At 42.6% G+C, this 24,255-nt stretch overlaps 3 protein-coding genes across 3 annotated transcripts in view; 1 reads left to right on the top strand and 2 right to left on the bottom strand.

The window, feature by feature from the left end:
- LOC139268182 (olfactomedin-like protein 2B) overlaps window positions 1-2,271 on the top strand; it is an 86,216-nt gene extending 83,945 nt beyond the window's left edge. Inside the window, exon 8 of the mRNA XM_070886233.1 lies at window positions 954-2,271. Within this exon, the coding sequence (XP_070742334.1) occupies window positions 954-1,555 (602 nt within the window). The 3' untranslated portion in view covers window positions 1,556-2,271. The remainder of the gene's footprint in view (window positions 1-953) is intronic.
- LOC139269165 (cyclic AMP-dependent transcription factor ATF-6 alpha-like) overlaps window positions 1-24,255 on the bottom strand; it is a 686,031-nt gene that overhangs the window by 316,671 nt on the left and 345,105 nt on the right. The window lies entirely within an intron of this gene.
- The window catches only part of LOC139268751 (cyclic AMP-dependent transcription factor ATF-6 alpha-like), a 287,425-nt gene continuing 283,511 nt past the window's right edge, over window positions 20,342-24,255 (bottom strand). The window contains exon 6 of the mRNA XM_070887405.1: window positions 20,342-21,081. Coding sequence (XP_070743506.1) covers window positions 20,852-21,081 — 230 coding nt within the window. The 3' untranslated portion in view covers window positions 20,342-20,851. The remainder of the gene's footprint in view (window positions 21,082-24,255) is intronic.

Below are 24,255 nucleotides of genomic sequence, written 5' to 3'. Positions count from 1 at the left end.
ATAAACAACGGCTATAGAGAAGCTCTTGGGTGATATGCGCTTGCTCTTAAACTTGACTTTGCCAAGTTCTTTTGTGTCTAAGCCACTGATACACTGGAATGACTACAAGGCAATAGCAAATGTTCAGATAAGAGTTGCAAACCATTCCAGTTTCACTTACTGTCAAGTATTATGTTACTCTACATCTAAACCCCTTGATTAAATTCTAGCCTTCAGCTCACAGTCAGTTTCATCTAAATCCCTCAATTAGACCTGAGCCCTTAGTTAGATTCCAGCCTGTAACTCACTCCAAGATATTCATTATTATTATATATCTAAATTATCCAAACCACCTGACAGGATTCCTGCCTGCACTTGTTCCTGGGCATCCATTATTCTGTTCTCAAGAACTGTGATAGAGCTTGGATATGTAAATGAGTTAACACAGATTGTAGATATTCCAAAACCGGAATTGACAAAGCAGCATACTATCTATCTTAGTGAGTTTCTATTTGGTAAATACATTGCTTTCTGTAGAATTGAGCCACACAAAATATTAAAGCTTCAGATATGGCCTGATTGGAGTTAACTGATTTCAGCTGGGAGTGCGACAATTGGCTGCAACATTGCTGGGAGGCGGGGTGCTATATCAACCATGATTTCAGTTCCATTGATATAACTGCACATCAGACGGGGCGGGATCAGGCTTTGCTGTTACGGAACCATGACGGAGTTAAGATTCATATCAGTCTTGAGGGGTTCAATGGCCTTCTTTTCTTCCTATGTCCCCCCATGTGAGAACAGCCTTATAATTGCTCAGGCTCACACATGGAGAATGGCCACTTAAAGTGTTGGATGGGCAGTCGGCGCTCATGGAATCTGAGCAAGAGCCAATGTCCTCCAGAGAGGTAAGGAGAAAAGATTGGGAGTAGATGAAATGTAAACTTCAATGCTCCTGTTACATCTCCTTGCAGGTCGTTGGAGTAACTCCTACAAACTTCCCTACAGTTGGATTGGGACAGGCCACGTGGTGTACAATGGGGCTTTCTACTACAACAGAGCTTTCACGCGCAACATCATCAAATATGACCTCAAGCAAAGGTACGTGGCTGCCTGGACCCTACTGCACGACGTGGTGTATGACGAGGCCACACCCTGGAGGTGGAGGGGCCACTCTGACATAGACTTTGCCGTCGATGAGAATGGTTTGTGGGTGATCTACCCGGCCATTGATGACGTAGGCTCATTGCAAGAGGTCATCATCATCAGCAGGCTCAACACCGCCGACCTGTCCATCCAGAAGGAGACCACCTGGAGGACCGGCCTGAGAAAGAACTATTATGGCAACTGCTTTATAGTCTGTGGTGTGCTGTACGCAGTGGACAGCTACAACAACAAGAACGCTAACATTTCGTATGCTTTCGACACCCACACAAACACTCAAATCAATCCAAGGCTGCCATTTACGAATGAGTACTCTTACACCACCCAGATTGATTACAACCCCAAAGAGCGCATCCTGTATGGATGGGACAATGGCCATCAAGTCACATATGGTATCACGTTCGCCTATTAGGATGGAAAACACATAGACACAAAGTGCTTCTAGCACTTGGCTTTGTAAAAAAAAAAAATATATAAGGGGAAATGATGTTCTTATATTCATTCACAGATTGTAGATCGATCTGTTTTCTATTAATATAACCATGGTAACCTGCTTTAAAAGAGAGACAGAGAGAGACACACACTCGCACACTAAGGACCCCCTTTGACCTGCGCTTTATAAAATAGTTCCATACCTTGCATGTCAAGACAGCGAGGAAGAAGATGCCTGCCAGACTTCCCTGCTGAGCTTCGGATGGATCGTTGTTCTTGCTTAAACTTGGCGTGCCTGCAGACCAAGAAAACCTGCATGGCTCCTGTCGTATTAGTTGCGTTGCAGAGAAGAATCCAGCCTCTCTACCCCTGTCCCTGCACTATGGACTGGCCTTCATGCTACTGTTGGGAATAATCAGAGATAATACAATTCAACGGGCTTAATTAAGTTTTTATGTTCTAAATAATGAAACAGCTGATTTAAGCATCTTAAACCAACGCCTTGAAAGATGGCATTACAGCAAATAATTCAATATTTCGTCATCTTCCAAAGGACAAATAGTTGACTATTTCCAAGCATTGTGTATTGTGGATTATCGCCTTGATGACTGAAAGGTATGAATTATTGAATGATGTATTGCACCTTATGTTTATTGATTAGAAATGGCTGCTTCCTGTGGTGTCTATTATTAATAATGGTCATGTGCTTGATAATTTACAGATATTTAGTTTTTGCTAATAAATTAGATTGAAATCTAATCTCACAGTTTCTGTAGAACGCTGGGGTGGGAAGGTCACAGCTTTTTAGCATTGGGGGTCTCCAAAGCAGAAACTGTTCATTGTTATGGAGGCTGAAACCGACAGCATAAAATGTAACATTGTGTGCACTGTAAGTGGTGCCCTGTATTCACTACTTAGTGGACGTGGAGTTTTAACTAGGTGATACATCTGTTCCAAGAAAAAAGATCGTTTTTTAATCCAGGTGTTTCTTAACCCCAAGCCCTGCAAATTATGAGATATTTGTTGAATAATTGGTACAACGCACGTGTATGGTTCGTTCAGAACATAAGAATTAGGAGCAGGAGTCGGCCATACGGCCCCTTGAGCCTGCTCCACCATTCAATAAGATCATAACTGATAATCGACCTCAACACTTTCTTGTCCGATCTCCATATCCCTTGATTCCCCTCGACTCCAAAAATCTATATCTCCGCATTGAATATATTCAGAGACTCAGCATCCACAGCCCTCTGGGGTAGAGAATTCCAAAGATTCACAACCCTCTGACTGAAGAAATTCCTTCTCATCTCAGTCTTAAATGACCGACCCCTTATCCTGAGACTGTGCCCCCTAGTTCTAGACTCTCCAGCTTGGGGAAACAACCTCTCAGCATCTACCCTGTCAAACCCCTTCAGAATCTTGTATGTTTCAATTAGATCACCTCTCATTCTTCTAAACTCCAGAGACTGTAGGCTCATTCTATACAATCTCTCATCATAAGACATCTGCACAGCACAGAGCTGACTGGAATTTCCAAGATGACACATCTGAAATCCGGATAGGCTGCCCATTCCATTTTTCCAGGTGAAATTGTGTGTTCACCAAGGTGATGGACTATAGTGCTTTTCTACATTTTGCCCCAAGGGTCAGGACTGAGCTCTCCCAAGCCATGCACAAATTAGGCAGGGAGTAAAATTTGCACTGCACTGTCCCAGTGATTTTCATGAACTCCAGGCTCAGGAGGAGACCTCCTGCTGCAGCAATCCAACAGTTCCATCAGATATTCTTGTGGCCTCTCAGAGCAAGATGTGGGGGGGGGCGGGATGGTGACTGGAGTTCAACCAAGGTCTCAGAACCAAGAGAACAATGCAGCAGCCAAGTTTCCCAACCTCCCTCCCACCCACCCCCGGACATCAATGCCATTCTAATGAGAGCCCTTGTTGCACTAATCCATACACATGTGCTAGCCACATCATCGGTGTTACTAAGCATTGGGAATTCCAATTGGTTTTGGCAAGGAAAGGATTAATATCAGTACAACAATTAAAATACCTCTGAAACGGGCCGTGTAGGCAGCCTGAAGCCTCTGACACACAGGGACTGAGCAGCCAATACACACATACTAAAATCTTTAAGCTAACAGAAGTCATATAGTTCAAATTGCCCCTCGCCCCTGTACCATCTGACAACCAGGAATGTATTGAGCAGCTGGACTTATAAGAGGCGGGGGGGGGGGGGGGGGGGAAGAAACTCGACTATTTCTCTCACCCGTTTATAGTTGCACACAATGTCACAGAGAATATATTTTTGGAGAGGATATAATACCTTGGTCAGTATACGTGTGTCAGGAATGAGTGATACTGTGATAACATTACACACAACAGTGTAACTACAGATAAACAGAAATGGCCTTACTGGTGACCAAGGCCTACAGGTACGATGATTCCTTGATGAGTATCAAAATCCTACAGTTTATGAATGCAACAGGTGTGAGCAAATCAGAATGGGCTAAGACATTTACTGATGAATAAATGGTAATTATGCACAAAATATGTTAGTCGGATGTCAAATAATTTTATCCATAATAATTATGCAACGCTTCGCCTTGAGATGAGGAATGTACGGATGATTACTGAGAAATACAAAACGGGCTTGAAACTACACTGCAATATTTCACTTCAAATGGATTGAAGCCGTCATTAAAATAGCGGACAAAGGAATTCCACATAAAAAAGTTTTAAGTGTTCTATACTAACATTGTTCAGTGTAATTTCAATGTATAGAAACCACTCAAATCATTTTGTTCAAAGGTTAGCACGCTGACAACGTTCTCAATTCCGTCATGGTACACAATAGGTTAAAAAGCAGTTTCACTCACAGCAGAATGTGGCAGCTCATTTTGATAAAACTTTTGTCAAAATCAGTGGTTGTTGTCAGGCAGGTGCTAAAGGGAGCAGCCAATCCATTCAATTCAAAAAAGTTTTTTTGATTGGCAGCTCTTATTGAAATCGAGAGTTATTTAAATTCGTTACATTCTGATCACCTTGGTATTTATCAGTCTTTCTTCAACGTTCCTTCAACATCGCTGGATCAAAATCCTAGAACTCCCTCCCTAGCAGCACACGGGACTGCAGCGGTTCAAGAAGGCGGTTCACCACTACCTTCTCAAGGGTAATTAGGGATGGGCAATAAATGCTGGCATTGCCAGTGATGCCCAAATCCCATGAACGAATAAAAAAAAACTGAGTCCGCCTGTAACCTTCAAAGAGATAGTCAGGCAGATAGCTTCTGTGTATAATGCGAAGAGGAAAAGAACTGCTGTGTAAGAATATGACTGACACCATAGTTGGGCATAGCAGTTGTGAACTATTTATTACTTTCCAGCACATGAGGAGCTAGCTAAGCTTAACAACTACTATATACATATATTTTGTGTTATTGGACCAATTTGCTTATTCTATTACGGTTTAGTAAACTTGATTGACAATTGAAGCCCAAGTCTAATTCCAGTGTAGTGTTATTCTGCCGTCTTCTGCAAGAAAGAACTTGCATTTATTTACCGCATTTCATGTCCTCAGAAAATATTTTTTTCTGTGGATTGTTCCAGGGACTCAGATCTCCTGTCTGATATCTCCCTGAAGTATACTCCTGCTTGATGACTGTAACCTTTATGATTGTAAACCCAGCCCCACAACCCTCCGAGAAATCTGCATTCCTTCAACTCTGGCCTTTTGTGCATCCCCCAATTCTTTCACCCCAACACTGCGCCCTTCAGTTGTCTAGCCCTTGCGCTCTGGAATTCCCTCCCTATAAGCTCTCCATCTTTCTCTCTGCCCCGAAGACGCTACTTTAAATCTACCTCTTTGACTAAGTTTTAAATCAGCTCTTCTTATCACTTTCTTCAGCTCCGTGTCAATTTTTGTCCGAATGCGGTCCTGCGAAGCCACTTGGGATCTCAATTGCACGGACCTCAATCAGGTCATCCGTACATGCCTCTTATTCCTATTTAACATTTTTCACATGTACTGAACATATCTTTTTTTTTGTTGCTTCCTTGGGTGTGAATGTGAAGAAAATGTTTTTTTAAGTTTAAGTTAGAAAGTAAGCAGCTAAGGGGAATTTTATTGAAGTACATCAAATATTAGGTAGTGTAGAAAGGTAAACCCATTACTTTTTTCAAATTCAGTCAGGAAAGGATCACAGTACAGAAACTTACATTAATGAAAACGACAACACTGGAGACATTGAGAATTCAGCTGGATGCTGCAATAGGAGAGTTAGGGCATGTAGGGATGAAGTTTAACGACGCGATATGGCCTTTTGGCATCATTGACTTTTCTTATGTGAGGTGCTGCTTGTTTTGTAATCACTATTTGATAGGGTGGCCATACGTCCTGGTTTTCCGGGGACAGTCCCCGGATTAGGTACTGTGTCCCCGGGCAAACAATGTCCCTGAAGAGTTCCTGATTCAGGAAACACATCGCTGAATAACATTTTCGGTGATTAAATCTAAAATAGTTTCAGGCAATAAACAAGAACTCTGGCCCACAGATTTAGGAAAAGAAATAGAAAATTTCCCCCCCCCCCATCCAAAAACAGTACACCATAATCAGTTACCGCAGGTGCGTCTGATGTTTCAACAACCTCGGTCATGAAGTGCTGGAGGCGCCGCCCATCATGTTATCAAACTGAGGTGACTGTCCAATCATTTGAGAAATTGAGCTGCATTGATGTCATAAATAAATTAAAGCGCAGAGGCGGGATTATCCGGTGAAAGACGGCAGGCGTGTGGGTGCTGCATTTGTGAAAGAGCAGAGTAAGAACCAAGCAAAGAAAGTGCGTCAAATTTAAGAAACCTATGTTTATTTAACCAGTATCTTTTAAGTACTTGTATATGTTGTGTACTTACTAATTGAGGTGCTTTATTCAACCTCTAGTTCTAAAGAACTCTGGTCCCAAAAATGTTACTCATTTTCATAGATGCTGATTAAGCCATTTATTTTTGTTTTAAATTTTGAACATATGTAGTTTAAAACAAAATCTTATCCAATCAATCTTTACCGCCCACAGATTCACTTTTTAGGCACTTTTGTCTTTGTTTTTAGATTTTGTGCAGTGATACTGAAATAACATTACATAAGAACATAAAAAATAGGAGCAGGAGTAGGCCATTTGGCCCCTCGAGTCTGCTCCGCCAATCAATAAGATCACAGCTGATCTGAACATGGACTTAACTCCACTTCCCTGCCTGCTCCCCATAACGCGTAGTAATACTCTCTTATTGCTCAAAAATCTGTCTATATCTGCCTTAAATATATTCAATAACCCAACCTCCACAGCTCTTTGGGCAGAGAATTCCATAGATTTACAACCCTGAGAAGAAATTCCTCATCTCAGTTTTAAATGGGCGGTTCCTTATTCTAAGACTATTTTTAGTTTCCCCTATGAGTGGAAATATCCTCTCTGCATCTACCTTGTCGAGCCCCTCATTATCTTACAAGTTTCAATAAGATCACCTCTCAGTCTTCTGAACTCCAATGTGTATAGGCTCAACCTATTCTCATAAGTCAACCCCCTCATCTCCGGAATCAACCTAGTGAACCTTCTCTAAACCGCCTCCAATGCAAGTATATCCTTCCTTAAATACGGAGACCAAAACTGTACGCAGTACTCCAGGTGTGGCCTCATCAATACCCTGTACAATTGTAGCAGGACTTCTCTGCTTTTATACTCTCTTCTCCCTTGCAATAAAGGCCAACATTCCATTTGGCTTCCTGATTACTTGCTGTATTGCATACTCACTTTTTGTGTTTCATGCACAAGGAGCCCCAGGTCTCTCTGTACTGCAGCACTTTACAATTTTTCTCCATTTAAATTATAATTGTTTTTCTATTATTTCTACCAAAGTGGATAACCTCACATTATATTCCATCTGCCAAATTTTTGCCCACTCACTTATCCTGTCTATATCCCTTTTTTTAACGTCCTCCTCACAACTTGCTTTCCCACCCATCTTTGTATCATCAGAAAACTTGGCTACATTACACTCGGTCCCTTCATCCAAGTCATTAATATAGATTGTAAATAGTTGAGGACCCAGCACTGATCCCTGCGGCACCCCATGAGTCACTGATTGCCAACCGGAAAATGGCCCATTTATCCCGACGCTCTGTATTCTGTTAGTTAGCCAATCCTCTATCCATGTTAATATATTACCCCCAACCCCAAGAGCTTTTATCTTGTGCAGTAAGCTCTTATGTGGCACCTTGTTGAATGCCTTCTGGAAATCCAAATACACCACATCCACTGGTTCCCCCTTATCCACCCTGCTCGATACATCCTCAAAGAACTCCAGCAAATTTGTCAAACATGATTTCCCTTTCATAAAACCACGTTATTCTGCTTGATTGAATCATGCTTTTCCAAATGTCCTGCTACTGCTTCCTTAATAATGGACTCCAGCATTTTACCAACGACAGATGTTAGGCTAACTGGTCTATTGTTTCCTGCTTTTTGACTGCCTCTTTTTTAAAATAGGGGCGTTACATTTGTGATTTTCCAATCTGCTGGGACCGCCCCAGAATCCAGGGAATTTTGGTAGATTACAACCAATGCATCCACTATCTCTGCAGTCACTTCTCTTAAGACCCGAAGATGTAAGGCATCAAGTCCAGGGGACTTGTCCGCTTTTAGTCCCATTAATTTACCTAGTACTACTTCATTAGTGTTAGTGATTGTATTAAGTTCCTCTCTCCCTATAGCCCCTTGATTATCCACTATTGGGATGTTTTTAGTGTCTTCTACCATGAAGACCGATACAAAATATTTGTTCAATGTCTCTGCCATTTCCTTGCTCTCCATTAATTCCCCAATCTTATCCTCCAGGGGACCAGCATTTACTTTAGCCACTCTTTTCCTTTTTCATGTACCTGTAGAAACTCTATCTGTTTTTATATTTCGTGCTAGTTTACTTTCATAATCTATCTTCCCTCTCAATCATTTTTTAGTTGTTCTCTGCTGGCTTTTAAAAATTTCCCAATCCTCTGGCCTCCCACTAGTCTTGGCCACGTTGTATGCCTCTGTTTTCAATTTGATACCCTCCCTTATTTCCTTAGTTAGCCACGGATGGTTATCCCTTCTCTTAGTCTTTCCTTCTCATTGGGATATCATTTTGTTGCGAGTTATGAAATATCTCCTTAAATGTCTGCCACTGCTCATCAACTGTCCCATACTTTAGACTACTTTCCCAGTCCACTTTAGCCAACTCTACTCTCATACCTTTGTAGTCTCCTTTATTTAAGCTTTGAACACTGGTTTGAGAACCAACTTTCTCACCCTCCAACTGAATTTGAAATTCAACCATATTAGTGGCCAACAGTTTAGTGGGAATGGGGCCAGAAAGTGGATCTCATGCATACAGAAAGAGCAGGAAGTAAGGGAGAAACTAGAGAAAGAGATGGACTCAGGGCTAGGTTACAGGGGAACATTGGGAGAGGTTTAGCTTGGTGGGCAAGGTGATTGGGGGATTGGGGGGTGTGGGTGGCAGAGGCAGATAATTTTAATCTTTGTGACAGACAAGTCTGTGAGCTCCTTCCAGGTGTTGTTGATGAATACACTGGAGAAAGCTGTTATTTAAAACTCAGCTATAGGAGGGAAGGTGAGCTGAAGCAGGAGCAGAGATGAGCGATGTTACGGAGGTGGAAGTGGACAGTCTTTATGATGGAGAGGATTATGGAGTTGGAAGCTCAGTTCAGGGAGGCTGCAGTAGCAAACCATTTGATTTAACCTGAGCGAGTGGCCAGGAAACGGAGAAGGAATCAGTGACCAAGGAACAGAGTTTGTGGTGGGGCTGAAAACAATGGCTTAGGTGTTCCCAATGTTTAACTGTAGGAATTTTTGGCTCAGCCGGGATTGGATGCCAGACAAGCAATCTGTCAACACAAAGGCAGTGGAAGTGTTGAGGGAGGCAGTGGAGAGGTAGAGCTGGGTGTCAGTCAGTGTACAGAAAGCTTGGAACTAACCGGTGGTGCTGTTTGGTTGTACTTTGTGGTATCAGTGTGTCAACTAAAGATAGGAACATGGGTAAACCGTCAGAGAGCCTCCCATGTAATCTTTCATATCCTGGAACTAGCATACCGCAGAGCACCTGTTCCACATATCCACATTATCATTGACTGTGTGCTGGTTGATGGAGGTTAATCTCTACAAGTATTCCACTAGCAGAAGCAACAAAGTCATCATGCTGGTTTTCTTGAAACGTGGAGATAGCCCAGCAATTAATAATAAATCTGAACAATAAATGACTTGGGCAGTGATGTGAAGAGATTTTCTGAATAGGCTGTATAGACAGTGGGTATGAAAACTGACGTTCCTGAATAGTGTTATTGTATTATTTATAAACGGTGTCTGAATGCAGTGTGACGTCACATCCGAGGTAATCACATGCACTACAAATGCAAAACAAATGTGCATATGTGCAATTGTTAAATTATAGGCTGCTAAAAAATCTTGGCTCACTACACTGCACAACCAACATTTTCCATCCTGGCTACTTTGCTGAGCTCCCACCCTGTGTGTCCCTGGATTCGGTTTAGAAAATATGGCCATCCTACTATCTGAAAGCATCAAATTATTGGGGAAAGAATTACTGGTGATTCAAATATGAAAAGACCACAACTGAAGAGGCGATTTCTTATCTGGGACACTGGTTTACGGTGACCGGATGAATTAAATTCAGTTTTGATGACATAGGATTTTCCATGGAATTGCGAGGATCGTAATCCTTGATGGCTTAAAGACGTGGACTATATACAGCAGACATCTCAAAACACTGGAGATGTACCCTCAGCGCTGCCTCTGCAAGATCCTGCAAATCCATTGGGAGGACAGACACACCAACGTCAGTGTTCTCGCTCAGGCCAACATCCCCAGCATCGAAGCACTGACCACGCTCAATCAGCTCCGTTGGACGGGCCACATCGTCTGCATGCCCGACACGAGACTCCCAAAGTAAGCGCTCTACTCGGAGCTTCGGCATGGCAAGCGAGCCCCAGATGGGCAGAGGAAATGCTTCAAGGACACACTCAAAGCCTGCTCGATAAAGTGCAACATCCCCACCAGCACCTGGGAATCCCTGGCCCAAGACTGCCCAAAGTGGAGGAAGAGCATCTGGGCGGGTGCTGAGCACCTCGAGTCTCATCGCCGAGAACAAGCAGAAAGCAAGCGCAGACAGTCGAAGGAGCGTGCGGCAACCCAGACTCCCCACCCACCCTTTCCTTCAACCACTGTCTGTCCCACCTGTGACAGAGATTGTAATTCCCGCATTGGACTGTACAGTCACCTGAAAACTCACTTTTAGAGTGGAAGCAAATTGTCCTCCACTCTGAGGGACTGCCTATGAGTGATCAGAATAATTTCTTGATTCCATACATTTTTCTGTCAAAACTGCAATTTGATGACCTAGTTTATAATTTGTGCACTAACTATTTTTAAAGGTGCTCTTGGGAATAGTTAGAAACATAACATAGAAAATAGGTGCAGGAGTAGGCCATTCGGCCCATCGAGCCTGCACCGCCATTCAATGAGTTCATGGCTGAATATGCAACTTCAGTACCCCAGTCCTGCTTTCTCGCCATACCCCTTGATCCCCCTAGTAGTAAGGACTACATCTAACTGACTACATCGAAAGATAATAATCTAATTAAAGGACGATACATAACCAATGAGGGCCTTCCAAACTACCACCTGAAGCCCAATATAAGATTCCAGCTTTCAAAACTCTTCAATAAAGGTCAGACAATGCAGGTACAATACAGCAAACCTTTTCGCATCTGTAAAAGAAAAGGTGGGTTAACATTTCTGGTGTGGATCGTTTGTCAAGTGTCCTGCTTGTTTGTTTTCAAATTTTCAGTATTTTCACATTACGTTTTATTTGTTCAGTTCTTTAATAACTTGTTTAAATTTCTGGTGGAAGTACTTCTGTGATTTCCTTACTGCAAATTTATAGTGACATAATCTGCAGTTAATTCTCTCCAGTATGCACTGTGGAGAGAATAAACCATGCTTTTGAACATATTATAAGGCTGTAAACATACTTTAAAGGCTTGGTTGAGAGCCTTCACTGCAAGATTCATGTTTTGATGAGTCATAATGCAGATAAATAACCGCCTGGAATGTTTTACAGCATCAAATGTACAGCCACCCATGACTTGAACTGATACTTCATAATCTACACTCATTTACCAATAATGGAGCTTTGATATTTGAGCTTTTCCATTGAAACTTATATATTGAATTACTGCTACTTTCTCCCCCCTCCCACACCCTTTCTGACTGAAGGATATTTTACAGTATTTCACAGAAGTATTAGACTCCTATAGAACAGAAGAACCTAAGAATTAGGAGCAGGAGTAGGCCATTTTGGCACCTCGAGCCTGCTCCGCCATTCAGTAAAATCATGGCTGATCTTCTACCTCAACTCCACTTTCCGGCACTATCCCCACATCCCTTGATTCCCATAATATTCAACTATAGGGTGTTTAGTGCAGTTTATAACAAATGTGTTACTGGGGTATAACAAACTTATCTATTCATTATCTAATATTGTTTTATCATAACAGCTTATGTACAATACTTCTGTAATTAGGAGAGCTTACTTTACATAACACTGTGTTATAGAGACACCGTACTCCTGATGTATTACAAATGCAAGCTTCACTGGACCGCATCTGATGTAACTCCATTTTTGTGGGGTACTGAGTTTCGTATATGAGAACAGGGGATCTCATCATCTGTCTCTGTCCATGATTTTGATAACATGGGGTCAGCTTCAACGTGAATGCTGATGACTTCGGAGCTCTACCTCACTGCCTCCTCATCATCGCTATATTCTCCAACCGCCCGTCACATGTCGGGATGAGCCAAAACTTCATCCATCTTAATGTTTCCAAAACCAAATCTGTTATTGTTTTTCCAGAGTTGAGGGAAGTGTGTAGTGGTGTCCCCCAGGGGTCGGTTTTAGGACCACTGCTCTTTTTGTTATATATTAATGACCCGGACTTGGGTATAAAGGGCATAATTACAAAGTTTGCAGATAACACAAAACTCGGAAATGTAGCAAATACTGAGGAAGATAGTAGCAGACTTCACGAGAATGAAGACAGACTGGTGAAATGGGCCGACATGTGGCAGATAACAATTAATTCAGAGAAGTGTGAAGTGAGACATTTAAGTAGGAAGAATGAGGTGCAACAATGGCCTGCGGTCGCCGCTGGCCCAGACGAAAGCTGAGGCGAGAAGTTTACCTTTTTTGATGCACAAGAGATTGCAGCGCTCTATAATGGGGAATCCCCACCGCGATCTGCTGTGACATCAACAAGCTGTTGAAGCAGCCAATCACAATGCAGAAATCTCATACAGGGAATCCGTAAGTGAGGAAGCTGCTTTTTGTTGGACTTTAAAAAAATGTTAGAGATTGGGGCTTTCACATGGGGAAAAGGTAAACCTGAAATTTAAAAAAAACTTTAAAAAAATAGAATTTTTGTTAAAATTTAAAAGTTTCTTAAAATTTGTAATTTTTATCTTAATGGAAAAATTTGACAGTCCACAAAATAAAAATGAGTTTTTCCAGGATCAGCGCATTTGTTTACCAATCAATACACTGTTAAAACCCCAGTTACACTTAATCCAATAAGGCCTAACTTTTAATGGGGTTTTTAAACAGTGATATAACCGTGGAAAAGCCCAAGTATTTGTCAGTTTCACTGATTGCCGGCTATAGGGAGAGCGGGGGGTGGGGGCCAGTGAATGACTGACCGCAACTTTAGGATTTCTGCGTTCAGATGCACATGTGCCACATCCTGAAGTTGCTGTTAGTTCAAAGCGGTAATAACAGCTAATGCTGTGAGTTCGCTGTTATTACCCATTGCAAATTCCGGCCCAATATAAACTAAATGATACATTTGTAAAGGGAATGCAGGAACAGAGAGACCTGGAGGTTCACATACACAAATCTTTAAAGGTGTCAGGACAAGGTGATGAGACTGTTAAAAGGCATAGGGGATCTTGAGCTTTATAGAGGCATAGAGTGCAAAAGAAAAATTGTTCCTGTATCTGAGGAGAATCTTCTTTTACAAACATATGAGAATGATGGACAGGAAAAGACCATCTCGTCTATTGATCCTCTCGTATAAACTTGAGTATCATGATTCTCAATGCACCCTATCCAATGGAAGAGGAATAAAAAAGATCTTGGAACAAACAAAATTCTGGGAAAATGCTCTCCAACCGCCCCCCTCCCCCCACCTCAAAAAAGGTGATCAAAATGAGTTACAGGAGAAAATTGATCGAAGGAATATGGTGCAGTGGCAGGATGTCCTCACATTTCACATACCAAAGGGTTCTGCTCTGAGCTGCGTCACTGTAAAAGAACAGCAAGTTAAGGTCAGAAGATTGGAAATGGGAGGAGAATACTAGAGGTTAACTGGGTCGCTGGCTAGCTGGCTTACTCAGGGCAGCACCGAGTCAGCCTGAGAGCAGTCACCTGGTTGCCCTTCCGGGGTTAGTATGTGGATCAGGGAGGAGAGAATAACTGTGGGGAGGGGAGACGTTAAAGAGGTGACAGCAGAATCATTAATACACAACAGCTTTCAAAAAATCTAATTTACATTCTAATCTTGCACACGCAGCTTTGTTCTTTACCCATTTAACAGAATTGTGACAGAATAAAGTAGTACAGCAATGATTTTATTGTGGTGTCGATAAATTACATACATTTCTCAAACAACCTTCAAGGACCAATGCATGTGGGTGTGTTGCTCCGATGGTTTAAACATACTAATGCCTCTAGAATTCGTTTCATCCACCCTCTGTGACCAACTGTCAAGTTCGTACAATTGGTCTTCTATTAATTTAGATTCTGCCAGCCAGTATCTGGGTCTACATTATTTAATAACATAATCACTGTGAACATAAACTTCTAGAAACCAAATGTAAGGAAGTCCAAAATAAAAGCAGCTTTTTGTTTCATTAGCAACAGGCAGTCACACCATGAGTGTTGGAACAATGAAGAAAATTCAGAGACATTTTTATAAGGAATTCTCCAAAAACTCGGATTACATTTGAACAACACATTCACAGACACAGTAGGTGTGGATAATTCTCTTTAAAAAAAAACACACACAAAAACAAACCTCGCATAACTAAAGAATTACTTGTGTTTATGGAGTGGTCAGCACATGAAAATGTTTCCAATCATATCACAAGGTGGAGAGGTAGAAGGAAAAGAATGAGCAGCAAAGGGGGAGCACAGTTAAAAAGAATGGTTTCCAGAAGATGCTCGAAGGCAAGTAGTAAAGTGTTGCGGTTTTTGGAGAGGGTTTCAGAGGTGCAGTGACTCAATGAGTGGCCCTTTGAGCTGCAGTGGACACAGCATGCAGTAATGCAGAGGGTGTGAGCTGGGACGTTGTGAGCAGCATCATGGAATGCAGAGGGGGAAGCGAGACAAAACCAATCTGAATAGACAATTCCACAGAGGCATCAATGGGGGTCCATAAGCAGGGCACCCTGTTTGACATGGCTGACATCTGATCCAGCGAGAGCAGGGAACCTGGAGAAAATATAAGAATTCACACCCTCGAATAGAAAGAGGAAAAACACCACCTCAAAAAAGAGCTTGCACTTATATAGTTTCCATAAGCTCTGGATTTCCCAACCATTTCACAGCCAAATAATTACTTTTTAAGTGTAGTCACTAATGTAGGCAAATACGACAACTAATTTGCACAGAGTAAGGTCCCACAAACAGTAAATTAGATAAATGATGAGATAATCTGTTCAGGTGGCATTGGTTGAGGGATAGATGCTAGCCAGAATATTGGGACAATAGCCTGTTCCTCTTCAAATGGTGTATTGGGATCTTTTACATCCACCTGAATAGGCAGAAAACTCCTTAGTTTAACAATTGATCCAAAAGATGGTATCTCCAATGATCCAGCACTGCTTTGAAGGGACAGACTAGGTTACGTGCTCAAGTGCACACTAATGACAAACTCATATCATGAAAACACATCCGCATGTGCGAAAGATGGTTTAGAATAACTTACGGAGCATCTACATTACAATTGCAGTGTCACTGAAAAATGATTTTGCTTCGCACTCCACTCCATCCCTCAACAACCTCCACCTCCATGACATCACCCACGCCTGCCTCTACCTCAGCCATCTGCTGCTCAAACCCTCAGCCATGTCTTTTTCACCGTCAGACTCGATTATTCCAATGCTCGCTTGGTCACCCATCCTTCACTCTCAGTAAACTTCAGTTCACCCAAAACTCTGCTGCCTGTACCCTATCCCACACCAAGTCCTGCTCACCCATCATCCTAGTCCTTGCTGCTCCCCTAACTCCTCAAATTTAAAATTCTCATGGCCTTACCCCTCCACATCTCTGCAACCTCCTCCAGCCCGACATCCCCTCCCTCTCTGATCCTCTGGCATCTTGCGCATCTCTCCACTTTTAACTCCATGCTCTGGAATTCCCTCTCTAAACCCCTCCACCTTGAAAACCCCTCTTAAGACCTAGCTCTTTGACCAAGCTTTTGGTCATCCTTCCAAAAATCTTTTTCTCTGGCTGAGCATCCATTTTTTGATTATGCTTCTGTGAAATGCCTTGGGATGTTTTTCGACATTCAAGGCACTATATAAATGCAAGTTGTTGTTGTTTGTAATTAAATAAAGACATACACATTCGAAAAGTAAATTCAAAATATAAAGAAACTGGTTGCTTTGAAATCTCTTTGCATTAAACCAAAACCAAACTGAACAGAAACTTGAGCAAGATTGTAATGTGAATTTCAGCTTGTACCAGTCTAGAATTTGAAGTAAAATCCCCTCCCACTCCACCCCCAAATCCAAGGTAACTGATTAAGCCACTACTGCTCCCATCTCTGGACAGATCCATAGAATTGTGTGTGGTATAATTGGAAACCCAGCCATCTACATTAATAAAATACTTTCTCTAAGGTAAGCCTCAGTGTATTATAAATTACTCGAGTAGTGCTGCTCCCTTTCGTAAAACAAGCCCAGGCAGTTTAATAAATCAAACTCATTTTAAGATCACTGCATTCATTATTCTTGGTTCTATCACATAAAGGGGGATTGACATTCTCATATGCCTAGCCCGGAATGAGCTATTTGCATTCCAGCATTAAGATGTGGCTTAATCAGTTACGTTGGATTTGGGGGTGGAGTGGGAGGGGATTTTACTTCAAATTCTAGACTGGCACAAGCTGAAATTCACATTACAATCTTGCTCAGGTTTCTGTTCAGAAACTGGGAATTGAGTATGAATATTTTAAAACATCAAAAAGAACATCAACAACTTCTACGTTAAAGAGACCTGGTCAGCTGGCTGCTATCGTGCATCTCTCGGCAGCTGGCTCAAAAGCAGGACTCTTGGTGGCCCTGCAGAGTATTGCTTGATTCAGTAGCTGAGCGGATTGTGGGGGTTGGAAGAGAAGGAAAAACAGAAAACAACTTCAGAAAAAAAGTTGTCAACTGGGAGGGGTGGCGAGGGGGGGGGGGGGGTGCAGGAGAGCGAATGGACAATGTGTAGGAACTGGTGCAATGAATGACATTCCTGTAATTTACAAATGCTTTCATCCCTCCAGAAATTAATTTTCTTCAAAATGTTCTTGTAAATTTACAAGAATATGAAATTGAAGTTAATAAATTAAACTACTAGAGTTTAAAAGAATGAGCGGTGATCTCATTGAAACATACAACATTCTTACAGGGCTGGGTAGGGTAGATGCAGGGAGGATGTTTCCTCTGGTTGAGAAGTCTAGAACCAGGGGTCACAGTCTCAGAATAAGGGGTCGGCCATTTAAGGCTGAGATGAGGAGAAACTTCTTCACTCAGAGGGTGGTGAATCTTTGGAATTCTCCACCCCAGAGGGCTGTGAAGGCTCAGTCTTTGAGTATATTCAAGACAGAGATCGATAGATTTTTGGATAGTCAGTGAATCAAGGGATAAGGGGATAGTGCAGGGAAGATCAGCCATGATCTCATTGAATGGCGGCGCAGGCTCAAGGAACCGAATGGCCTACTCCTGCTCCTAATTCTTATGTTCTTATGTTATGTACAAAGGCATTTGCAAGGTACATTGGATATATAATACCAGAACTTGTATAATGAAGACCAAGTATTTGGGGAACATTCATACAAATGTACTCAGTGTGCCTGCTGTGTTATCAGGATACTGATGGAAGCCTGGATCAACCCAAACTCCAAACCAGAGAGAGGTTTTTTTTTTCCTGGGGGTGAGGGAGCTCTATCTCTTAGGTGGTCCCTCTTTTCGAGGATGACTTGCTTCCACACCAAAAGGGATGAGTTCACAGGTGTTTCAATGAAGGACCTGATTTTCCAGGTCCTGAACGACATGTTGAAGGGCGGAAGATGCCTGTGCATGGATTTTTTTTTAACGTATGATGGCCGCTGCACATCAGTCACCACACGGGCTTGACAGAGCTTAGTCTTGGTCCAATGGCAAGGATTAACCAAGACGACTGGAGACCAGCTTTGCTGCACGAACCTGGTGCACACACATATCGCAGTGTGGGCTGGTCTAGTGCTGCCCCTGGGCCCTCGCCTCTGCTGGGACCAGTGGCAGGTCAGGGTTGTGAAAGGCAAGTGGCCCGTGGACAGCGTGGTGGCATATCACTTCAGGGAGCAGCGCAAGCTGGTTCATGAGGGCGACGGCAGCGAAGTGGGCGACTGGATTGGACGTTACCAAGGTCCAGGTCGGTGATTGGAGCGTGGGCAGGTACAGCAGGAGCGGCGAGGTCGGGACGAAGGACAACGAGTGATCATGGAGCAACGTGATCGGGGCCCAGGAGAGGCGCAAGTTCGGGGCACCATACTGAACGTTTAATGATGGTGAAAGGGAAATTCGTGGTTTGGACTAGGAAGTATACAGAGAGCCTATAACTGGGCCCTTTAATAAACTGATATAATTATTCAAATTGCTTCAGCTCCCTTCCTCTAGGCTGGAGCTGTGACCCAAAAAACCAGCATAAATCCACACGATCTTTTGAAGACTTTTACTGTTGCTGCAGATACACTGGAGTCTTCTCTCACTAATACAATCAAACTTGCTCTGTGCAGATAAGATATTATACAGCTCCTTTTGGTCTCAACTGATCACAGTGGTGGACAGGAGCACTGTGGGAGATAGTCCTTTCGTGTCTCATTTGCCAAAAGCAAAGGTAAACCTGAACTCAGTAATAACAAGTGTATAAGTTAGAAACATTTCACAACACTTAGCATTGAACACTGATTCTGATGGTTTATGTCGCAAACGCCTACATAAATTACGTGAGCAGAAGACAAATAACAAACTTTAATGGAGCACAAAAACATTTGCAACTTTGCAGCCTCTCCAGAAGTAGCTGAAAAAAATTGAAGTCTCAAAATAAATTATATAAATGAGGAGAGAATAAACATAGAACATCTAACTTCCAAGTGCAACTTTTTTTTAAAAAACAATTTATAACCCTGAGCTGTAGGAAAGAAACAAAGTGGGACCCCCTGAACTTAGCACAACACGCAACCATCTTTTTCAGGCTGCACTTTCAAAAGCCCTGGGTGGCGTTTGCAGATAATAAAGGAAAAATGAACATGTGTTCTTTGCTGATGGAATAAGCTGTAAGTTTATATGGCTTCAATGGTAGCAGGTAGCAGGGGTGCCTGCTGTCACTGGAATGAGATTGACCAGGTTTGCTGGGTGGAGCTCTTGGAGACAGGTGGAGGGGGGGGGGGGGGGTCATTTTTGGATAAAGACACAAACAATGACTTCCCCCCCCCCCCCCCCTTCAAACAACCCTGTTGCCTGATCGTAATGCAGCTGATATGCTCCAGTAAACTGGCCAATTCCCCCAAATACTGGGCATCTCAATTTGCATTTGATTGCAGCAGAATGGTGCACTGAATTGCAGTAGAGTCTTAACAAGAACAGCCATGTAAATGGTTGATCCAGACTCAAATTTACATTGCCACAAACTGCATTAGATATGCTATGATACTGAGCCACAGAGACCCAGGTCTGATTCTTGGCCAGTACCTGGTTGGTTGATACCACCCTGGGCAGTGATGGAAAGTGATACTGCTACAGGCTCAGGAGGTTAAAAAGAAAAGTAAACCAGGATTCCTGCTCCTGGTCACAAATCCAGGGACCCCTGCTGGTAGAGAGCCATCTCATGGATGCAGGAATGGGCTTGGAGATGCACCACAATGGGCCCTTGTTTGCAGGCTTGTACTTAAACAACAGCCACTTGGACAAGGTACCTGAGGCCTTCGGGAGTCTGGGGCTATGCTCCAGAGAGAGTCATCAACCAGGACAAGGAAGAGGTAAGGGGTGAAAAGGTGTCCAGTGTCAAACAGACGTGAATCCTCCACTGTCATTTTTCAGGAGTTTGGTCTCATCATCACTGACGTGAAGTGAGCTCCACTGAACTGTTCACTGCTGTGGATGGGCTTGTTCTCATTATTAAGCAGATGCCTTCGGTGCTGCAGACACAGGTTTGACCTGCGCGGAATAGATACATCATCCAAAAACCATTAATGGAACCATTAATGGCTCAAGGAACAAAAATCAATGACATATGAGCAACAGAACTGAGTTGTGGACTGCTACTTTTCCAGTCAGTAAAAGCAATAGGTTTCATAGCTTGAACATTTGCGTTCCTGTTGCACTAAGGGCTAATGGAATAGTGGATTAAAAAAAAACAATCTCTTTAGTGAGTTTTTTTCAGGCTCAGTGAGGGGGCGGGGGCATCAATCCAGATAATTATTTATTGGGAATTTATTTCAATTGAGAGTTTACATGAACGTTCACTTTATGTAGCCATTCTACATTTTGGTTACAAGGCACACTGCTGCATCAAGGTTTCAGGGTGTAGATGCGCTTGCTCTGGTTACACCAATTTTTCAGAGGATGTTAAGAATGCTGAGGGCTATTGCTTTTGGTGAGTGAGCTATGGTTGGTTTTCCCGCCAAGCTTTTCAAAGTTGCTGCATTTAATCAAAATCACCCAAGATCAAATCAAATTAGTTCAGGTTAAGTTGCATCAGTTCAGATTATAACAAATTTAAAAAAATGATTTCTCTCCAATCATTTTGTTTTCAAAAATCGGATCACACGCAGCCTTAGATTCAAACTTGACTCTGTGATCTTAACAGGTAGCAGTGAAGTGGTTCGAAGAGTGGTGTGGTTTTAGGTGAGCTCTACTGGTACAGTTTGAACCCACTCCCTTGGGCAGACTCTGTGATGATCGGAGGTGCGGTGTGGGTAGGTGCAGGTGCTGGACGCTGGTACGAATCCGTGTGGTTTTCCCGGTTCTCTCGTAGAAAAGAAGGGATAGATGACGTCTTTATGTGAATGATTCTGGTGGCCATTACATCACAATCAATCTGCATCATCACCTCGTAATCTTTTGGCTCATTGATTAAACGTTCTGAAATACAAACAGAGTGGCAAATTAGCACACACGTAGAGTGGAATACACTGTTCCCTACTGATAAACTAAATAAAATACCGCCTATTTCCACCTCCGTAACATCGCCCGTCTCCGCCCCTGCCTCAGCTCATCTGCTGTTGAAAACCTCATCCATGCCTTTGTTACCTCGAGACTTGACTACTCCAATGCGCTCCTAGCTGGCCTCCCACATTCTACCCTACGTAAACTTGAGGCCATCCACAACTTGGCAGCCCGTGTCCTAACTCGCACCAAGTCCTGCTCACCCATCACCCTTGTGCTCGCTGACCTACATTGGCTCTCGGTTAAGCAACACCTCGCTTTCAAAATTCTCATCCTTGTTTACAAATCGCTCTATGGCCTTGCCCCTCCCTATCTCTGTAATCTCCTGCAGCCCCACAAACCCCCGAGATGTCTGCACTCTAATACTCCGCTCTTGAGCATCCGAGATTATAATCGCTCAACCATTGGTGGTCGTGCCTTCAGTTGCCTTGGCCTCAAGCTCTAGAACTCCCTCCCTAAACCTCTCCACCTCTCTTTCCTCCTTTAAGACGCTCCTTTTGACCGAGCTTTTGGACATGTGCCATAATTTCTTCTTATGCGGTTTGGTGTCAAATGCATTTGTTTTGACTTAAAACACTCCTGTGAAGCGCCTTGGTACGTTTTACTACGTTAAAGGTGCTATATCAATTCAAATTGTTGTTGTTGTAAAGCACTGCAAACCCCTTGCAATGATTTGGTCCAATCTTCAGATAAGAAACATTTTACTACCCTTCCCTGCAACGTTGCTAATCTGAGTTCAGAGAATTGAGTCGCTCCACTTTCAAGCTGAAAATATGGATTATTTTTTCCATATTTTTTTTCCAACCAGTGGGACCGATTTTAAACAAAAGGGCCAAAATACAGTTTATTTCCTCAACCCTGTTTTGATCTCGGTTAACTGCTTCCTGAGTCTATATTGAAATAATTGCCAGTTGTAACGGCATCCTAACCAACTAGTTACAGCATGAAGATAACTGGTACAAATATGTTAAAGGGCTAAGTTCAAAGAAATGAGGGTACAACTGAAGTAAGTAGATTGGAGGAGGATATTCATCAAGACTACAATGGAAGACAAGTGTAACACCTTGAAAAGGAATAATACTGAGCATGCAGAACAAATGCATACCGAAGACCAGCAAGCTCAGACTAAACAAATGTGACCTTTACTGGATTGACATGCAAACTAAAACTGAAATTAGGAGGAAAAACTATGTCTACAACCTTGCAGAGAGAAAGGATAAGGGCAACTGGGATGAATTTAAGAACGTGCAGAAACACACCAAAAGGGTGATTAGAAGAATTCAGAAAGATCTATAAAAGGAGCAAAGTTAGCGAGGCAAAACTTAAACACACGAACTTAAGAATTAGGAGCAGGAGTAGGCCATTCGGCCCCTCGAGCCTACTCCGCCATTCAATGAAATCATGGCTGATCTTCTACCTCAACTCCACTTTCCTACACTATCCCCATATCTCTTGATTCCCTGAATATCCAAAAATCTATTGATCTCTGCCTTGAATATAGTCAAAGACTGAGCCTTCACAGCCCTCTGGGGTAGAGAATTCCAAAGATTCACCACCCTCTGAGTGAAGAGGTTTCTCCTCATCTCAGTCCTAAATGGCCCACCCCTTATTCTGAGACAGTGACCCCTAGTTCTAGACTCCTCAGCCAGAAGAAACATCCTCCCTGTATCTATCCTGTCAAGCACTAAGAATTTGCAGTATTTCAGTATTTCAAGAGGGCTGTCAGTGAAGAGATGAGAACATTAAAAGATGTAAACAGGTTTGAAACCGGGGACAAACATGAAATATTAAATATTCTGATATACTGCTTCCTCAAAGTATTCATAATGGAAGACACAGACAAGAAAGAACCAAGGCAAAATTTGTGACTTCAATATAAATTATATCTCAGTTCTAGACAAGCTGAAAGGGGTATAACAAATCAATCCCCAAGAATAGATGGTATTCACCTCAGAGTTCTGAGAGAGACCAGGGAGAATTCTGAGGCATTGACAATCATTCGAGGGGAGTCAATGGACATTGCCGCGTTCTTCCTATAAAGTGTGATCTAAACTTGGATTGGGATTTCAGATAGAGTAATTTAGGTGAAAATCCTGGAATCGTTTGAGACAATTAAATGCAGCAATTGGGGTGGAGGGGGGGTGGGCACATCTGTAGGGTATTTCTGGGTGGATAAAATAAGATGTGCTGAATGACCTTTATCATGTGCCAGCATCTTGCCATGGTGGGATTTGAACCCAGAACCTCCTGGATTGTCAGTACACTACCATAATCACAAAGATGGAACTTGCATTTCCATCGCACCTTTCACACCCATAGGATATCCCAAAGCGTTTCACAGCCAATGAAGTACTTCTGAAGTGCAGTCACTGTTGTAATGTAGGGAAACACGTCAGCCAATTTGCGCACAGCAAGGTCCCGTAAACAGCTCCGAGTTAAACGGTCTAATACTCTGTTTCGTTGATGTTGTTTGACTACCACACCCAGCTTACTGGACTCCATTCACTGCTCCTGGAGTGCGAGTGTCAAACTTGATCTCAGATCTCTCTGAATACATCTTTGGTTTGACTGCTCAGAGGATTGATTATTACCCTGCAGGACCTGCTCATTAGATTTTGCCTCCCCCTGCAGGGAGATGCAGTACCCTCTGCTTGGCACAATGATCAGAAATAGTGTGAAGTAGGGGGGCTAAATTTGTAACTCGTCTGTGGCATGGGTACTGCTTTAAGACTCAGTGCCAGCAAATCCCCCCCAACCATTCTCTTTCGTCACAAAAAAGTAAAGCATTTTCGCAGCCTGGTACCCATCTGTTCATTCGCGATACACTTCCTGCTTTGAGGGGAATTTAATTTACAGCTCATGCGACAGACATCAAGACAAAAATGCTATAATTAAAAACTCTGAACTGTACTCCTACTGGACCATCGGGTAATCGTACAACTTTGCAGCTGAAAAAACTATCTGACTTAAAAAAAAAAAAATACACCTTCCCCGCCAAAATGAAAAATTAATTTGGATTGTACATTCAGTTGACAGAAATTCAAAGCGGCCAACATATGAAGGCAATTTACAAACAGCAAGAATTTTGTG

This window comes from Pristiophorus japonicus, chromosome 8, assembly GCF_044704955.1.
Source record: "Pristiophorus japonicus isolate sPriJap1 chromosome 8, sPriJap1.hap1, whole genome shotgun sequence".
Lineage (NCBI taxonomy): Eukaryota > Metazoa > Chordata > Chondrichthyes > Pristiophoridae > Pristiophorus > Pristiophorus japonicus.
Note: the sequence above shows the minus strand (reverse complement) of the source record. Positions and strands in the feature narration are given on the sequence as shown.